Raw genomic sequence first — 18,817 nt, 5'->3', positions numbered from 1 at the left:
CCGATGATGTCACTTCCTGCATATGAATTCACCTACGCGTGGCTGGTGTGGCTGAGGTATGTTGCATTTGTGGGGAATATGCTGCCAATTAGATTGCATTTGTGGGGAAATCTGCTGCCAATTTCATTGCATTTGTGGGAAATCTGCTGCCAATTTCATTGCATTAGTGGGGAAATGTGCTGCCAATCTCATAGCATTTTTGGGGAAATCTGCTGCCAATCTCATAGCATTTGTGGGGAAATCTGCTGCCAATCTCATAGCATCTGTGGGGAAATCTGCTGCCGATCTAATTGCATTTGTGGGGAAATGTGCTGCCAATCTCATAGCATTTGTGGGGAAATCTGCTGCCAATCTCATTGCATTTGTGGGAAATCTGCTGCCAATAAGATTGCATTTGTGGGGAAATGTGCTGCCAATAAGATTGCATTTGTGGGGAAATGTGCTGCCAATCTCATAGCATTTGTGGGGAAATCTGCTGCCAATCTCATAGCATTTGTGGGGAAATCTGCTGCCAATCTCATAGCATTTGTGGGAAATCTGCTGCCAATAAGATTGCATTTGTGGGGAAATGTGCTGACAATAAGATTGCATTTGTGGGGAAATGTGCTGCCAATAAGATTGCATTTGTGGGGAAATCTGCTGCCAATCTCATTGCATTTGTGGGAAATCTGCTGCCAATAAGATTGCATTTGTGGGGAAATGTGCTGCCAATAAGATTGCATTTGTGGGGAAATGTGCTGCCAATCTCATTGCATTTGTGGGGAAATGTGCTGCCAATCTCATTGCATTTGTGGGGAAATCTGCTGCCAATTTCATTGCATTTGTGGGGAAATGTGCTGCTAATCTCAGAGCATTTGTGGGGAAATGTGCTGCCAATCTCATTGCACTTGTAGAGAATATACTGCCAATCTGATTCTATTTGTGGGGAAATCTGCTGCCAATCTCACTGCATTTTGTGAGGAAATCTTCTGCGAATCTGATTGCATTTTGTGGTCGGCCGGCCCTCCACCATATGGTTTGGGGGGGGAGCCCACATCCAGATTCCGCATCGAGGCCCAGAGGTTTGTGGCTACGCCACTGCATCAGAGGATGGGTAAATGGTGGTCCTGAAAGGATGGACATGGTCAGAAACAATGCACAGGTAGCTTGTGGCATTTAAATGATGCCCAATTGGCACTAAGGGGCATAAAGTGTTCCAAGAAAACATCCCCTGCCATGTGATTGGTTGATTAGATAACTGCATTAACCGCTTGAGGACCACAGTCTTTCTACCCCTTAAGGACCAGGCACTTTTTTTCCATTCAGACCACTGCAGCTTTCACGGTTTATTGCTCGGTCATACAACCTACCACCTAAATGAATTGTAACTCCTTTTCTTGTCACTAATAAAGCTTTCTTTTGGTGCTATTTGATTGCTGCTGCGAGTTTTACTTTTTATTATATTCATCAAAAAAGACATGAATTTTGTCAAAAAAAAAAAGATTTTTTTTAAATTTCTGTGCTGACATTTTTCAAATAAAGTAAAATTTCTGTATACATTTTTGTCCTAATTTATTGTGCTACATGTCTTTGATTAAAAAAAACAACTATTCAGTGTATATTTATTGGATAAGGTAAAAGTTATAGCATTTACAAACTATGGTGCAAAAAGTGAATTTTCCCATTTTGAAGCATCTCTTACTTTTCTGACCACCTGTCATGTTTCATGAGGTGCTAAAATTCCAGGATAGTATAAATACCCCCCAAATGACCCCATTTTGGAAAGAAGACATCCCAAAGTTTTCACTGAGAGGCATTGTGAGTTCATAGAGGATTTTATTTTTTGTCACAAGTTAGCGGAAAATGACACTTTGTGACCAAAAAAAAAAAAAGTTTCCATTTCTGCTAACTTGTGACAAAAAAAAATGAAATCTGCCACGAACTCACCATGGCCCTCTCTGAATACCTTGAAGTGTCTACTTTCCAAAATGGGGTCATTTGTGGGGTGTGTTTACTGTCCTGGCATTTTGGGGGGTGCCTAAATGTAAGCACCCCTGTAAAGCCTAAAGGTGCTCATTGGACTTTGGGCCCCTTAGCGCAGTTAGGCTGCAAAAAAGTGCCACAAATGTGGTATTTCCATACTCAGAAGAAGTAGTATAATGTGTTTTGGGGTGTATTTTTACACATACCCATGCTGGGTGGGAGAAATATCTCTGTAAATGGCAATGTTTTTATTTTTTTTTACACACAATTGTCCATTTACAGAGAGATTTCTCCCACCCAGCATGGGCATGTGTACAAATACACCCCAAAACACATTACACTACTTCTCCTGAGTACGGCGATACCACATTTGTTTTCAAGACTACTCCTCACAGTTTAGGGCCCCTAAAATGCCAAGGCAGTATAGGAACCCCACAAATGACCCCATTTTAGAAAGAAGACACCCCAAGGTATTCCGTTAGGAGTATGGTGAGTTCATAGAAGATTTTATTTTTTGTCACAAGTTAGCGGAAAATGACACTTTGTGAAAAAAAAACTATAAAAATCAATTTCCGCTAACTTGTGACAAAAAATAAAATCTTCTATGAACTTACCGTACTCCTAACAGAATACCTTGGGGTGTCTTCTTTCTAAAATGGGGTCATTTGTGGGGTTCCTATACTGCCCTGGTATTTTAGGGGCCCTAAACCGTGAGGAGTAGTCTTGAAAACAAATGTCTCAAAATGACCCTTGAAATCCTAAAGGTACTCATTGGACTTTGGGCCCCTTAGCGCAGTTAGGGTGCAAAAAAGTGCCACACATGTGGTATCGCTGCACTCGGGAGAAGTAGTTTAATGTGTTTTGGGGTGTATTTTTACACATACCCATGCTGGGTGGGAGAAATATCTCTGTAAATGACAATTTTTTTCTTTTTTTACACACAATTGTCCATTTACAGAGATATTTTTTGCAGATCACTGCCGATTGCCCCAGAGGTTGAAACTGGAGGCGCAGGACAGGGAATGGCAGGAGAGCTGGAGATGCAGGTGGCAGATAGCGTACTTCAGTAGTTGATGATATATCTTCCTGATGGAGGGCCAGCGGGCTGACTGAACCAGAAGACGTCTTAATGTTAAAGCAGGAAGACACCAGAGACGAACTCTCGGTTGGTTGAATTGGCAGAAGTCAGCAACAGGTCGGAAACTGATGCTCACGTCCAGGCAGCTGCTCTGCTGCGGTGCCGTGCTTCGATCGCGGGCGCGCCCCCGTGCTGTCCCTGGGATCAGTGGTTCCCGATCACCGATCTGTGTCCCCATCATAAAAACCAAAGTGCTCTTACTAGAGGCTTCAGTCTTTCGGCACGTAAAATTTTCCGTGTCCTCCTTGTGCTTCCGGTTAGCAAGAAGCACAAGGAGAAAAAAAAAACTCAACGTGGCCATCTTGTGGCCAAATAGTAAAACTACATTTACATATTTTTTACATTACAATTTACACATATAATAACATTAAAAATTAACTGTTTATTTCCCACACCAAAATATTACCCAAATAAAATTTTTAATGGGAAAAAAAAATTACAATAAAAAAAAAAAAACATAAATAGTTACCTAAGGGTCTGAACTTTTTTAAATATGCATTTGAAGGGGGTATACTATGAACATTTTTTAAATTATAAGCTTGTAAATAGTGATGGACGCAAAGCGGAAAAAATGCACCTTTATTTCCAAATAAAATATTGGCGCCATACATTGTGATAGGGACAAAATTTAAATGGTGTCATAACCAAGACAAACGGGCAAATAAAATACATAGGTTTTAATTATGGTAGCATGGATTATTTTAAAGCTATAATGGACGAAAACTGAGAAATAATGATTTTTTTTCCATTTTGTTTCTTATTAATCCTGTTAAAATGCATTTATAAAAAATAATTCTTAGCAAAATGTACCACTCAAAGAAAGCCTAATTAGTGGCGGAAAAAACAAGATATAGATCAATAAGTTGTGTTAAGTAGTGATAAAGTTATTAGTGAATGAATGGGAGGTGAAAATTGCTCTGATGCATAAGATGAAAAATCCCTGCGGGCTGAAATGGTTAATAAGCACAGGTGTGTGTATCAGACCATAAGAGTCAGGGCCCAGGAACAAAGAGATTTTGTCTCCAGAAACAGGACTGAGCCTCTAAATCAAGGGTGTCAAACTCAGTCTTGTAAGGGGCCAAAATCTAAAACATAGTCTACGTCACGGGCCAAATTTTTATTAAGATTTAACACTTATTGAACAGTCACAATCTAAGTGGCGTAACTATAGTGACCATGGGGGCCCGCTCCTCTCCATTCTGCAGAGTAGTGCAGTGGAACAGTTTAATGTTTACCTACTCTGGTGCTGCTTCAGATCTCCTCTGATTTTCCTGACAGCCACATGCTCTATGCTGCTCCTGAGGCATGTCACATGATTGGGAGGAAGAGGTATAGAAGCACAGAGTGTGCGACTGCTAGAAAGAGCAGAAGAGACAAGAAGACACATCGCTAGAGAAAGTAAATATTACACTGCTCTGCTACCCTCTGCTATGTAGGGAGATGGTGTTGGGGGGAGGGGGGATGTGTGTGTGTGTGATTTACCAGTTACGAGGGGAGGGGGGTTGTATCCAAGGAGGGGGCACCATGCTAATTTATTTGGGGGTTGTCCCATATAGTGTTGAGCCAAAATTTTTGTAATTTTGCGTTTCCTTAATTAGGGACGCGAATTTTGCCGCCACGACCTGAATTTGTAATTTCATAATTGTCCTGCAAACCATAATTTGGAATTCCGTAAGCAAAATTTTGGTTTCATAATTTCGCGTTTTGGCGCAAATTTGCGTTTAACGCATAATTTCGTAATTTTGTGTTTTCTATAGAAACAAAGTTATTTTAATTACTTTAATGAACATAATTTAATTTCTAATAGTAATTATGCACATTTAGGTAATGACTAAACACAGGATAGTTACTCATTGATTGCAATTACTGATAATGCAAAGGCCCCTGCATATGCTGTCGCTTTAAATGTATCAGGACGCTGTATCTGCAGCCACTTCTAAGACAGGTGCTCTTTGCCAAGGTGCACTTAGTGGTCATGCATGCTGAGACACATGATTTTGAGCCTTGCAATATCTGATAATGCAAAGCTCCCTGCACATGCTGTCGCTTTAAATGTATCAGGACGCTGTATCTGCAGCCACTTCTAAGACAGGTGCTCTTTGCCAAGGTGCACTTAGTGGTCATGCATGCTGAGACACATGATTTTGAGCCTTGCAATATCTGATAATGCAAAGCTCCCTGCACATGCTGTCGCTTTAAATGTATCAGGAGGCTCTACCTGCAGCCCCTTCTAAGACAGGTGCTCTTTGCCAAGGTGTACTTAGCGGTCATGCATGCTGAGACATTTGGTTTTGGGCCTTGCAATATCTGATAATGCAAAGGTCCCTGCGTGTGCTGTCGCTTTAAATTTATTAGGAGGCTCTGGACTGGAACACAATTTCAAGAACGGACAAATTTTACATGTTAAACAAAAAATTTGGATTTGCTTGTGTTATGTAAATGATCGTAATGAAAAAATTCCCCATTAACGCAAAATCTCGCATAATTACGTGAAATTAGTGAGATTTTGAATACAGACAAAATCGTAATTTCGTGAATTACGCAAAATCATTCACTCATCACTAGTCCCATGGGTTATTGTGGGTTACGCGGACTCAAGCTGACAATGTTTCTATCAGAAATACAGTCACTGGTGTGCTCCTTTGGTCTTTTGCTGCTTGTGCTTACAATGATGGACATTGGAAGCTCTTGAAAGCCACACAAAATGGCCAGGAGGACAGCATTTGGCCCACGGGCCTTGTGTTTGACACCTGTGCTCAAAATGAAGGACTGTTGGCAGCTTAGGAGCAATGGACTGTCAGCAAATTCCCCAGTCCACAGTTTGTTTTCTAACTCTTCCAGATAAAATGTTAGAGTTCAGTAGTGACCCTGTGTCCAGTTCTAAGACTGAATCATTTGTTTTTTTTAATAATAGGAAATTAGGAATTGCATAATTTTGTAGAATTTGTAGTTGAATCATTGTACTGAATTTGTGCTTTGTAAGGTATTGTAATAGCCATGCAGTGTTCTGTGTCATTACTAATAGTAGTAGCAGGGGCATAGCAATAGGGGTTGCAGAGGTTGCGACTGCATTGGGGCTCTGAAGGGCCCTCCCTCAACTTCAGTATTAGCCCTCTATTGGTCCTGTGCTCATAATAATGACTTCTATAGATACTTTGAATAGTGGTGATCTTTAACAGACTGTTCTTCATCCCTTCTTCCGCTCTGACACTGTGGTAGTCCTTAGCAGGTTTTGGTGCGTAGTATCAATTGTTACGTATAGAATGTTTGGGGGCCCCAATGTAGAACTTGCATCTGGGCCCACAGCTCCTTAGCTACGCCACTGAATAGTAGGATGTGAAAGCAAGCAGCTTTTACATAAGCCATCTTTCTGTTTGTGACTGAACCACAGTCTTGTAAGTTGCAGCAGGACATTGTTGTTGTTGGCTAAGCAAACATCACACATATTGTCTTTACTTCCTCAGTTCTGCCGAGAGGAACTTCCACATCTTGTGAGTTTAAAAGTTTTCTAGTACTTTGCATACGTGACATAACCGGCATATCCATCGCGTTGTAAGATACACGTGTTATTGACTTCATGCTAAAAAAAATAGGGCCTTGGTTAGAAATACATTGTTGCATAGTTAGGTTGAAAGAAAAGATATATCTCCATTAAGCAGTACTTTGATTATAACTGAATATTCCTTTTCCATTTTTTGCTGAAGAAGCAGGCTCTGTTGCACGAAACCTGTAGGAGTTTGAAGGTCTTGTATATGTATATACTGTGATAACTTTTTTTTACTAAGTGAGGCACTGAATAAGGTCTACATTTATGTCTAGACCATTCGAGTGAGCCATAAGGTTCACATTGTTCTAAACTTTCTAAAATTTGACAATTCTGATCCACCCTGCTAGAACGGAAACTCTCTTTATATTACATTTTTAGTCAAGCCAGTCTTAAAGGACCACATTTTTTCCACCTGGTTTTTGTCCTCTAAGCCTAGGTGCATCGCCTCATAGTATTGTGTGTGGACTCACCAACCAGTCCCAAGGGTTACTTTGCAGTGCTGAATCCCTTCAGAATGAGGGATGAATGGGACTCTGTGACTTTGGAGGGAGACGTCACACAGAGCACATCATTAGTAGGGATGAGCTTCAAGTGCTCAATACAAGTTTTATATAAAATGGACGTTTTAGCCCTGTGGCTGTTGCATTTCACGTCTCATTCAAAGCCAGGGGAGGAGGCAGCGGAGGGAGGTAGAATGCGGTGAGAAACGCAACAGTCAGAAATCATGACAACAAGTCTGTTAACTGCTCCTGCCATAACCCGCAGGTTTAAAATGTCCATTTCTTACGAAACTTGGAAAGGGGCATTATGGCGAGAAATTTTAAAATTTAAAATATGTGCAAGCATAGACAAATAAAATGTATGTTTTTTTCCAGAGTAAAATGAGCCATAAATTACTTTTCTCCTATGTTGCTGTCACTTACAGTAGGTAGTAGAAATCTGACAGAAGTGACAGGTTTTGGACTTGTCCATCTCTTCATAGGGGATTCTCAGGAAGGCTTTTATTTTTTATAAAGATATTCCCTAAAAAGGATTTAAACAATGATGCTGGCTAGCATCCCTGCTCGCTACACAGTTTTTGGCAGTTGGACAGAGCAACTGCCATTCACCAACTGCTTTTGGAAATAAATAAATCCCTGAGAACCCCCCATGAAGAGAATGACTAGTCCAAAACCTGTCGCTTCTGTCAGATTTCTACTACCTACTGTAAGCGACAGTAACATAGGAGAAAAGTAATTTATGGCTCATTTTACTCTGGGAAAAATGTTCTTATTTGTATAAGTTTGCACATATTTTAAATTGTACAATGTTTCGCCATAGTCCCCCTTTAAAGCAATATAAAACCCTGACATCATATTCAATAAAAACATGTTTTCCTACTTGTTATATGCCATACGGTTAGCATATTTGCTTTTGTGCATAAGTATTATTATTCATTTAGAAATTATACATTCCTAAAGTACACTTATTTTACTCTGAGAGCTTACTTTGCATTTTATTCATAACTTCTCTATTCATCGTCCAACTTAAGCATAAATGCTTTCTGATGCTTTCCGATTGTCTCACTGTCTTTAGGAGACCCGGCAGTGTGAGAAAAGGCTTTGTTTACATTCTCACTTGATACAATTAAACACAAGATAACATTATCTACAAGCTCTGCTGTCAGGGAAGCTTCTAAGGCCTGTGTTAACCCCTTGAATGCAGTTCTGGTAAAAAAAAAATGCTAGTTGTATATAATATGCTGTAAATAATCTATTAGAGCAAAGTAGAAATGCTGGGTTTCATTCCGCTTTAAGCACTCGTTTGCTTCTCCCTAGTCATTAGCCAACTGGTACAGCACTCAGCCCTAAACTGTCACTCGAGGGATTAATTCCTGACAGTCTTGTGCATTCTTGTGTTTGCACCTTTAGGGCCTTCCATTTATCTGTATGGGTGCACTATGTATTAAGAAAATGATCTGATAACTGCGAACCCTGGGGTCCTCTGCTAAAATTTCATGGAGCTGCCCAACTTAGGTCATTGTAGCAGTATACTAGGTAAAGGGCTGTGGAATCTCCCTTGGAACCAATCAGCAGAAAGCTTCTCAAGTTGTCACCCTCTGCTCCCTTGATTGTTGAAACAGCTGCTAGGCGTGGAAAAATCCAATGTAAGCCAATGGGATTGGCTTACAGGAATGACAGGGCCAGGAGCCAATGAAAACGGCTCCTGCCCGGCTCACAGTGCTCTGCCGTCATAGAGGCGGCAGGGCAGCACATTGCGGCGGGGACAGAGCGACGAGAGCGGCGGGAACGCGCGGTGAATGGGACGTAGAGCTTACGTCCTACCAGAACCGCAGCGCCACCTGCCTGTCGTAGATTTATACTGCGGCGGTCCGGAAAAAGTTAAGGTTAATCATGTTGAAAGGACAAAAACTATTAAGTTTCTTCTAAAGTGGCATATAGCATGACAAAATAAAGATGTATAAGTATATAGTACTAATCTTACTTACAACCTGTCATTCATGAATATTTGACTGGATGGGCTTCAATCCATATTATGTGAGGGATATGTCACTCTCCATATGTGTCAGATTCAGAATACCCATTAGCAGTACTTTGTCAAAATGCTTGTTGCCTATTTCAGGAAAGGAATGCTTGAAAAGTACCTTTATTTTTTAAACTAGGTATAAACCTATGTGTTGTATTTCCTGTTGTCACAACAATCATTACCTTGACATTTCCTCTACAATAAACTTAGTTCACAAAATCCACCAAGTAACATATGGCTGTGAATGTTGGTCTATAAATAGAGGTAATTTGGGAAAATTTATGTTTTTGCACTGTGGGTGTGGAGGAAGCTACTGAGAGATCTCTGAACTGCTAGAAGGTCCAACCAGTCAACTATTTAAAGAAATAAGGCCAGAGGGTTCACTAGAATGGTTAATATTACTATTAGTGAAAATGTTTCTGTACCGTATTAGCCAAGCAAATTATGTAGGTCTAAAAAAAAAGTCTTGTAAAAGTAATACCTTTTAATGGCTAACTGATAAAATTAAATGATGCAAGCTTTCTGAGAACTAGTCCCCTTCTTCAGGCATATTTCCAGATGATAGCTGAAGTAAAATACTGATACAGGTAAATAGTAAACACATAGGGATTGATTCACAAAGCGGTGCTAACCTTTAGACGCACTAACCAGGGTGCTAAGTAGGTTAGCACCGGATTTCTCAAAGTTTTACGCGCGCTAAGTCCCATAGGCTTTAATGGCCACTTCGCGCGAAGCGCCCTGCGCTCTGTGCAGTACGCGCGTAAAGTGTTACGCGCATAACGTTTTGCACGCGTAAAGTTTTATGCGCGAAAAGCTTGTTTAGACGTGCTAAGGGGTTTTTTTTACAGGCGTGCTAACAGTTAGCACCGCTTTGTGAATCGAGCCCAAAGATGGCAGTTGTGCTGGTTACTGTTTAGCAGTTACATGTCAGGTGATCAGCAGGCTGGAGCCAGTGAGTTCATGCAAGCACACATGAAATCTAGCAGGTTTCTGAAGATCATGAAGCCAAGTCAATCATGTTACATAAGAAGTCATGAATCCCATTCCACAATTTAAACCTTCTGTTAATGTCTTAAATATTTTCATAAATTTGATGTTACTATTAAAACCCAAATACCTTAGTCACATAATGAGAAGACCAGATATTTTGGAGAAAACCTTGATGCTTGGAAAAATTGAAGGCAAAGGAAGAAGAGGACGACAGAGGCTAAGATGCATAGACAGCATACAGTATGTGAAACTAGGAACATGCTTATGCAACAGCTAACAGAAGCAGTAATTGAAAGACACATCTGACAGGTAAAAGTATGTATGGCCACAAAGAGTACTTGCAGATTGGCGGCGACAAAGTGGCAGCCCCAGGACCACGTAACGCAGAATGGCGTCGGGTCCTGGGACACTGTTTTGCCGGGGATCACGCGCGCATCCGCCAGCAATAGGCTCCACCCACCCGCGACGTCATCCCGCCGGCCACTCGGAAGCGCCGGCGGGTTGTTAACCCGATGATCGCCACATAGGAAGCGTATAATACGCTTTGTGATGTTTACAAAGTGTATTATACAGGCTGCCTCCTGCCCTGGTGGTCCCAGTGTCCGAGGGACCACCAGGGCAGGCTGCAGCCACCCTAGTCTGCACCCAAACACACTGATCTGCCCCCCTGCCCCCTGATCGCCCACAGCACCCCTCAGACCCCCCCTGCCCACCCCCAGACCACTGTTTGCACCCAATCACCCCCCTAATCACCCATCAATCACGCCCTGTCACTATCTGTCAACGCTATTTTTTTTTAGTCCCTAAACTGCCCCCTGGGGACTCCTGATCACCCCCTCCCCGCCCCTCAGAGTCTCCCCAGACCCCCCCCCCGACCCCACCCCTGTGTACTGTATGCATCTATCCCCCCTGATCACCTGTCAATCACCTGTCAATCTCCTGTCAATCACCCTTCAATCACCCCCTGTCACTGCCACCCATCAATCAGCCCCTAACCTGCCCCTTGCGGGCAATCTGATCACCCACCCACACCATTAGATCGCCTGCAGACCCGACGTCAGATCACCTCCCAAGTGCACTGTTTACATCTGTTCTCTCCTCTAAACACCCACTAATTACCCATCAATCACCCCCTATCACCACCTGTCACTGTTACCCATTAGATTAGACCCTAATCTGTCCCTTGCGGGCACCCAATCACCTGCCCGCACGCTCAGATTTCCCTCAGAACCCCCCTCCCCCCCCCTTAACAATTCACCAGTGAATTATTTACATCTGTTCTTCCCTGTAATAACCCACTGATCACCTGTCAATCACCTATCAATCACCCCCTGTCACTGCCACCCATCAATCAGCCCCTAACCTGCCCCTTGCGGGCAATCTGATCACCCACCCACACCATTAGATCGCCTGCAGACCCGACGTCAGATCACCACCCAAGTGCACTGTTTACATCTGTTCTCTCCTCTAAACACCCACTAATTACCCATCAATCACCCCCTGTCACTGCTACCCATCAGATTAGACCCCTATCTGCCCCTAGGGCACCCAATCACCCGCCCACACCCTCAGAATGCCCTCAGACCCCAGCCCTGATCACCTCGCCAGTGAATTGCTTGCATCTATTCCCCCCACTAATCACACCTCGAGACACTCATCAATCACCTCCTGTCACCCCCTAGCACACCTACCCATCAAATCAGGCCCTAATTTGCCCCGTGTAGGCTCCTGATCACTCGGCCAAACCCCCAGATCCCGCTCAGACCCCCTTCCGATCACCTCCCCAATGCATTGATTGCATCTATTTTCCCCTCTAACCACCCCCTGAGACACCTATCAATCACCTCTTGTCACCCCCTAGCACTCCTATCCATCAGATCAGGCCCAATACAACCTGTCATGTAAAAGGCCACCCTGCTTATGACCGGTTCCACAAAATTCGCCCCCTCATAGACCACCTGCCATCAAAATTTGCAGATGCTTATACCCCTGAACAGTCATTTTGAGACATTTGGTTTCCAGACTACTCACGGTTTTGGGCCCGTAAAATGCCAGGGCAGTATAGGAACTCCGCAAGTGACCCCTTTTTAGAAAAAAGACACCCCAAGGTATTCTGTTAGGTGTATGAAGCGTTCATAGAAGATTTTATTTTTTGTCAAAAGTTAGCGGAAATTGATTTTTATTGTTTTTTCACAAAGTTTCATTTTTCACTAACTTGTGACAAAAAATAAGATCTTCTATGAACTCACCATACACCTAACGGAATACCTTGGGGTGTCTTCTTTCTAAAATGGGGTCACTTGTGGCGTTCCTATACTGCCCTGGCATTTTAGGGGCCCTAAACCGTGAGGAGTAGTCTAGAAAACAAATGCCTCAAAATGACCTGTGAATAGGACGTTGGGCCCCTTAGCGCACCTAGGCTGCAAAAAAGTGTCACACATGTCGTATCGCCGTACTCAGGAGAAGTAGTATAATGTGCTTGGGGTGTATTTTTACACATACCCATGCTGGGTGGGAGAAATCTCTCTGTAAATGGACAATTGTGTGTAAAAAAAAATCTAAAATTTGTCATTTACAGAGATATTTCTCCCACCCAGCATGGGTATATGTAAAAATTCACCACAAAACACATTATACTACTTTTCCTGAGTACGGCGATATTTAGCACCCCCTAAAATACCAGGACAGTAAACACACCCCACCAATGACCCCATTTTGGAAAGTAGACACTTCAAGGTATTCAGAGAGGAGCATAGTGAGTCCGTGGCAGATTTCATTTTTTTTTTTGTCGCAAGTTAGAAGAAATGGAAACTTTTTTTTTCCTTTTTTTTTTTGTCACAAAGTGTCATTTTCCGCTAACTTGTGACAAAAAATAAAATCTTCTATGAACTCACCATGCCTCTCAGTGAATACTTTGGGATGTCTTCTTTCCAAAATGGGGTCATTTGGGGGGTATTTATACTATCCTGGAATTTTAGCACCTCATGAAACATGACAGGTGCTCAGAAAAGTCGGAGATGCTTCAAAATGGGAAAATTCACTTTTTGCACCATAGTTTGTAAACGCTATAACTTTTACCCAAACCAATAAATATACACTGAATGTTTTTTTTTATTTTTTTTTTATCAAAGACATGTAGCAGAATAACTTTCGCGCTCAAATGTATAGAAAATTTTACTTTATTTGAAAAATGTCAGCACAGAAAGTAAAAAAAGTAATTTTTTTGACAAAATTCATGTCTTTTTTGCAAATAGCACCAAAAGAAAGCTGTATTAGTGACAAGAAAAGGAGGTAAAATTCATTTAGGTGGTTGTATGACTGAGCAATAAACCGTTAAAGCTGCAGTGGTCTGAATGGAAAAAAAGGCTCTGGTCCTTAAGGGGTTTTATGACTGCAGTCCTTAAGTGGTTAATATCATAATTGCCCAGGAAAATACATCACAACCAAGTCTCTGAGGCCTTAAGTGCTACTGCATGTACAAATCTGAACATTTGCCTTTTCAAATTTGACACATTTAACAAAGGAGTAAAATGAGGATGGAGGACTGCTGGTAGAGCTCCCATGAAGAGGGTCTCTGCAATTTGGTCCCACCCTTCCTACAGTCCACCATTGGCATTGGTGAGAATTCATTCTCAATATCCAAAGGGGTGGCAGGAATAGGAATAATAGAAGTTGCAGAGGGAGACATTTCACAAAGTCTCCATCATAGACAGTAATTAAGGTTGCTCTTAAAGAGGCACTGGAGCGACATATAGTACAATGCAGTAAATTACCCACATTTATGCTAATTTTCCTGGCTTCAGCATCAGAAGCACTTCCTATATTTGTATATCGCTGCATATTGGTATGTAGCTCCGCCCTCAAAGTGATGCTTTGTTTATCTTTCTGGAATTCTCCTCTCGGGGCATTCTGGGAGACCAAGCGTTATTTTCACTGGCTTCGGAATTCTCAGAACCAATCTGCAGAGCTGCACCTGACAGGACTAAAGATGTCACTACCTGTGATAAATTTCAAAAATGTAAAAATGTAAAAATATTACAATGGGCAAACACTGACTAAATCATTTATAAATTAATATTTTTTAAAAATAAGCAATTTTATTACTTACATTATTTCCCCTACAGTTCCTGTTTAATACAGCCCTATTATTATTATAGTATTATTATGTTTTCATCACTACAGTTCAGGCCCACCTTAAGATTGCAGCCGCCCTCTAGTATTTATCTAGTATTAGCTTTACATTATTAGCTGTACTTGCAGAACTGAAAAGAATGACATGTATGCTTCCTGCGTTTAATTCACTGTCTACCGATAACTCTTACAGTGACAGAAACAAGATCTTAAAAGAAGCAGAAATTTTGCACAAAGCCAGATTTAGCTACATCCTTCCAATTTTGGGGATCTGTTACAACGAGAATAATATCGGCATTGTGACGGAGTACATGACAAGCGGATCGCTGAACCAGCTGTTACATGAAGTAAGTTTATCATTCCACTATAGAATGAAAAATGTTCCTGCAACCTCTCTCTGTCTGTGTTATGTGCACTCAGTTCCAACTAGACAGCTTTTTGAATTGCTTGAATCACAATCTCCCCTTTTTGGTCAGCTAGAGTTGGCCAATGTCTCCTATATAAATCTTTCTAGAAGAGAATTCAAGGAGAAGCGTGTGATCAGTTTGTACATTTCTGATTGGCTGGTGTCAGCTATTTAATCATGTCTTATTTCTTTCTGTAGGGGTGAAAAAAAGTCAAATACTTACAAAATTAACCGTCACAAATTCCAACAATGTTAGAACAAAAGTCAAACAAGTTAAAGCTGTTGGAGATGTCTACCAAAAAAAACATGGACACAGGGACTATATTGTGACAAAACAAGGCCACAAAATAGCAGTAACCTACTAGCAAAACACATTCTCTGCTCTGGAATGTGCTGTAATAAAGGTTAGAATTAACCAGACTGTTTTGTTTTTGGCCTGTTGTGACTGGTAATTTACCACCCCTTTAAACACTTTTTAATATTCCCATGCTTTTTGAGGCTGCCTCCTAATAGTAGTGTTTTACTTAAACCCCTAGAGAGGTGAGGTCAGCTGAGTATATATCAAAATGACAGGCATCTGAAAGAGAACTGTGCTGCAATGTGAAAAGTCCAATTTCTTGAGCATTTTTTTATTTCAGTTTTAGTGTGATAAGGGATTAACTTCCCTGGTGTTCACTGGGGAGGCAGCCAGTGAAAGGGAGCGGTGTGCACAGCGGCGGGGATGGGGGGACGTCCCCCCCCTTCCCTCACCTTGGAGCCCCCCTTCCTCACTCTCCCCTCCGGTATTTTGAAGTGTCGCGGCTGACAGTGGCGGGGACTTACCACTGTTCTTCCAGCCGCAAAGGAGCGCTGCTCTGTGTGCCACTAGTCTGGTCTACTCAAGATCAGACTAGTGGCGCACAGAGCTCCCTTCCGCGGCTGGAAGAACAGCGGTAAGTCCCCGCCACTGGCAGCCGTCGACACTTCAAAATACCAGAGGGGAGAGCAAGGAAGGGGGGCCCCAAGGTGTTCTCCGCCGCTGTGCACACCGCTCTCTTTCACTGCGCTCCTACCCTCCAGCTGGGGGGAAACACCTATAGACCTGGCTACATATACTGGGGACACCTATAGACCTGGCTACATATACTGGGGACACCTATAGACCTGGCTACATACACTGGGGACACCTGTAGACCTGGCTACATACACTGGGGACCACTATAGACCTGGCTACATACACTGGGGACCACTATAGACCTGGCTACACACTGGGGACCACTATAGACCTGGCTACATACACTGGGGACACCTGTAGACCTGGCTACATACACTGGGGACACCTATAGACCTGGCTACATACACTTGGGACACCTATAGACCTGGATACATGCACTGGGGACACCTATAGACCTGGCTATATACACTGGGGACACATATAGACCTGGCTATCTATACTGGGGACACCCATAGATCTGGCTATCTATACTGGGGACACCTGTAGACCTGGCTACCTATTATGGGGACACCTATAGACATGGCTACTTCCACTGGGGATACCTTTAGACCTGGGGGCACCTATTTTGGGGAACTGCTGCCAGAACTATTTTTTGGGAACCACTGCTGCCAGATTACATGTATTTTGGGTGATCCGCTGCCAGATTACACATATTTTGGGGAATCGCTGCCAAATTATGTATATGTTGGGGGAACCGCTGCTGCCAGATTACGTCTATTTTGGGGGAACGACTGCCATATTATCTGTATTTTGTAGGAACCTCTGCCAAATTGCGTGTATTTTTGGTGAAATGCTGTCAGATTGCATGTATTTTGGGGGAAACACTATGGCAGAGCTCAAACTTCCCCGCAGACCTTTTACACCACTGCTAAGGTCATGTATATTTTGCCCCACCCAAGACCATGCCCACATTCTGTTGCGTGACCACACCCATTTTTCAGGCGCACCACGCTATGCACGGCGCAGGGATTTTTATCAGTATAAAATGTCTGCCAGTAAATCATATCTGAAGGCTCGTACACACGTCAGATTTTTTTAAACGACCCGTCGTTTGGACGTCCGGTCGTTCAGTCGTCCAGACGTCGAATCGGGCGTGTGTACAGTCCGTCGTTCAGCTGATAAGACTGGACTTGAATGATCGGACGTCCAAACGACGGGTCGTTTAAAAAAATCCGACGTGTGTACGAGCCTTTAGTCTGTAAAAAACATGAAAGGTGGGCAACACTGGTATGGGGCCCCATAATCTCCTATTGTCCGGGGACCCCATGAGTTGTCAGTCCGTTCCTGCATGTATGCACGTCAATACTGTTCACAGTATGTTTTGTATTGATGTGTATAACCTTCAATACTGCTAGGGAGGTTAAAACCTCTCTTCTATTCTTATTGCTGTCCGTCTTTTCTAAAAAGACTTTCAATAGCTTTCTGTACAGGCAGGAAGTGATACACTTCTTTAAAGACGGCGACACACAGATACAATTTTTTTTTATTTGAGAATCATGATAGAATTTTCTGATTGATTGTATTTTTTTAAAACATCTGACCAATGTATCACACACCTGTTCAATTCCTCTCCAGTTATGAAAAAATGATCACCTCACTAACCTCCTAAGAGTCTAGACCACAGGGTCTTAACATGCAGAGGTAGCCCTCCTTTGATGGTCAAGTGCTTCCTTTTGGTTGTTCTTCCCAACTTGCAAATCTTTGCAACCCTCCCAACAGGTAAAATTAACTGCTTACACTAAGTTGCAAGGTTTGCATCTGGTTGTCAGCTCCTCGGGATATGCAGGTTTCTGCTTCAGTGCATTTCTAGGTTTGATGAAGACATGCATGTTGATGTTGGTTAAATTTCTTTCTGAGTTTCTCTGACACCCCAGCTATGTACAAAACCTCTTTCTCTGTTGCTTGAAGTGAGTGGTTTACCCATACTTATGACACCTAGAAACCTCTTCCACCTCATTAGAACTGAAAAGCATTCTGTATGTATAATGAAACATCTGTCAGAACTAAAATAAGTGCCCATTTGAAGTTACTACATTTTCTGTTTGGCTATAACATAGCCTGGATAAAAAAAGACAGTTAAAGGGAAAGAGGCACCCTGGTATGTATAAAATGGATTAAAACCAGTTGAAAATCGAAAAAGGTGAGGTGGCTTATCTCAATAACCAAATTCTTGCAGGAACAAAGAATTTTATTTAGCACAGGCAACGCGTTTCGCGGGTCTCATCCAGCTTCCTCAGGCCAATCACAGTGTCTAAAGAGGAGGAAGGCTGAGACCCATGTAATGCATTGCCTGTGCTAAATAAAATTCTTTGTTTATACAAGAATTTCGTTATTGAGGTAAGCCACCTCACCTTTTTTGATTTTAAACTGGTTTTAATCCATTTTATACATACCAGGGCGCCTCTTTCCCTTTAACTGTGCTTAACATACCAGCCAACGTCCCTTGTTGTAGGGGTCGAGACAGAATACCTGTGGTCCTTACCACAGAGGTTCACTGTCACTTTTCATAAGGAAAGCAACCACATCCAGGTCTCGCCGGACCACCCTGAGTGGAGTTGCGTTCATTGTCTCCACCTGCTTTCTGCAGTTGCTTGCCCCCTTGAAACCCGCCTTTGTGAGTAGTATTTCAAATTTCTTTTCTTCACGATTTTCCTTTCTAACATACTACACTATTTGGGCTCCAGTTTTTGTCTCCTGTACCTTTTGCCCTAAGGTGCTTCGACACCCCTCCAACTTTGGATAAAAAAGACATCACAAAAGCAGTGGTGTTAACAGACCAGTTAGTGAACCATGCTTTTAGAACCAGTACAGATGCTACATCTGATCTCCTGCCTTTGCATAGACCAGATGACATATATCTGTTGCGAATGCATTTGCTACATTGCACTGCAATACAGCACTTCACATTTTCTAGCCAGCAAAAATGTGCTGCCAGTCATTGGATAGCTGCAGGGACAGACCTACCATGAAGCTGCCTGAATTATATGATTCAGGCAGCAAAATCTATGGGGCAGTGTTTGGACAAACCGTTTGGGCCACCTGGTGCCTGCCCACTCTCCGCTCTTTTGTCCACCTTCCTGGCACACACACTCCCCAAATCCCCGTCCTCATTTGACTGGTGAT

At 42.4% G+C, this 18,817-nt stretch overlaps 1 protein-coding gene across 3 annotated transcripts in view; it reads left to right on the top strand.

The window, feature by feature from the left end:
• Positions 1-18,817, top strand: part of RIPK2 (receptor interacting serine/threonine kinase 2) — a 62,662-nt gene that overhangs the window by 10,648 nt on the left and 33,197 nt on the right. Inside the window, exons 1-2 of one of the 3 annotated variants that reach the window (XM_068237613.1) lie at positions 7,794-7,853; positions 14,488-14,641. In XM_068237613.1, coding sequence (XP_068093714.1) covers positions 14,606-14,641 — 36 coding nt within the window. In that variant the 5' untranslated portion in view covers positions 7,794-7,853; positions 14,488-14,605. Of the gene's footprint in view, positions 1-7,793; positions 7,854-10,378; positions 10,473-14,487; positions 14,642-18,817 lie in introns of those variants that run through there. The other 2 variants (XM_068237611.1, XM_068237610.1) reach the window with 2 other exon arrangements.

Source organism: Hyperolius riggenbachi, chromosome 5 (assembly GCF_040937935.1).
Source record: "Hyperolius riggenbachi isolate aHypRig1 chromosome 5, aHypRig1.pri, whole genome shotgun sequence".
Classification (NCBI taxonomy): Eukaryota; Metazoa; Chordata; class Amphibia; order Anura; family Hyperoliidae; genus Hyperolius; species Hyperolius riggenbachi.
The sequence above is the reverse complement of the archived record's forward strand: the minus strand, read 5'-3'. Positions and strand labels throughout refer to the sequence as shown.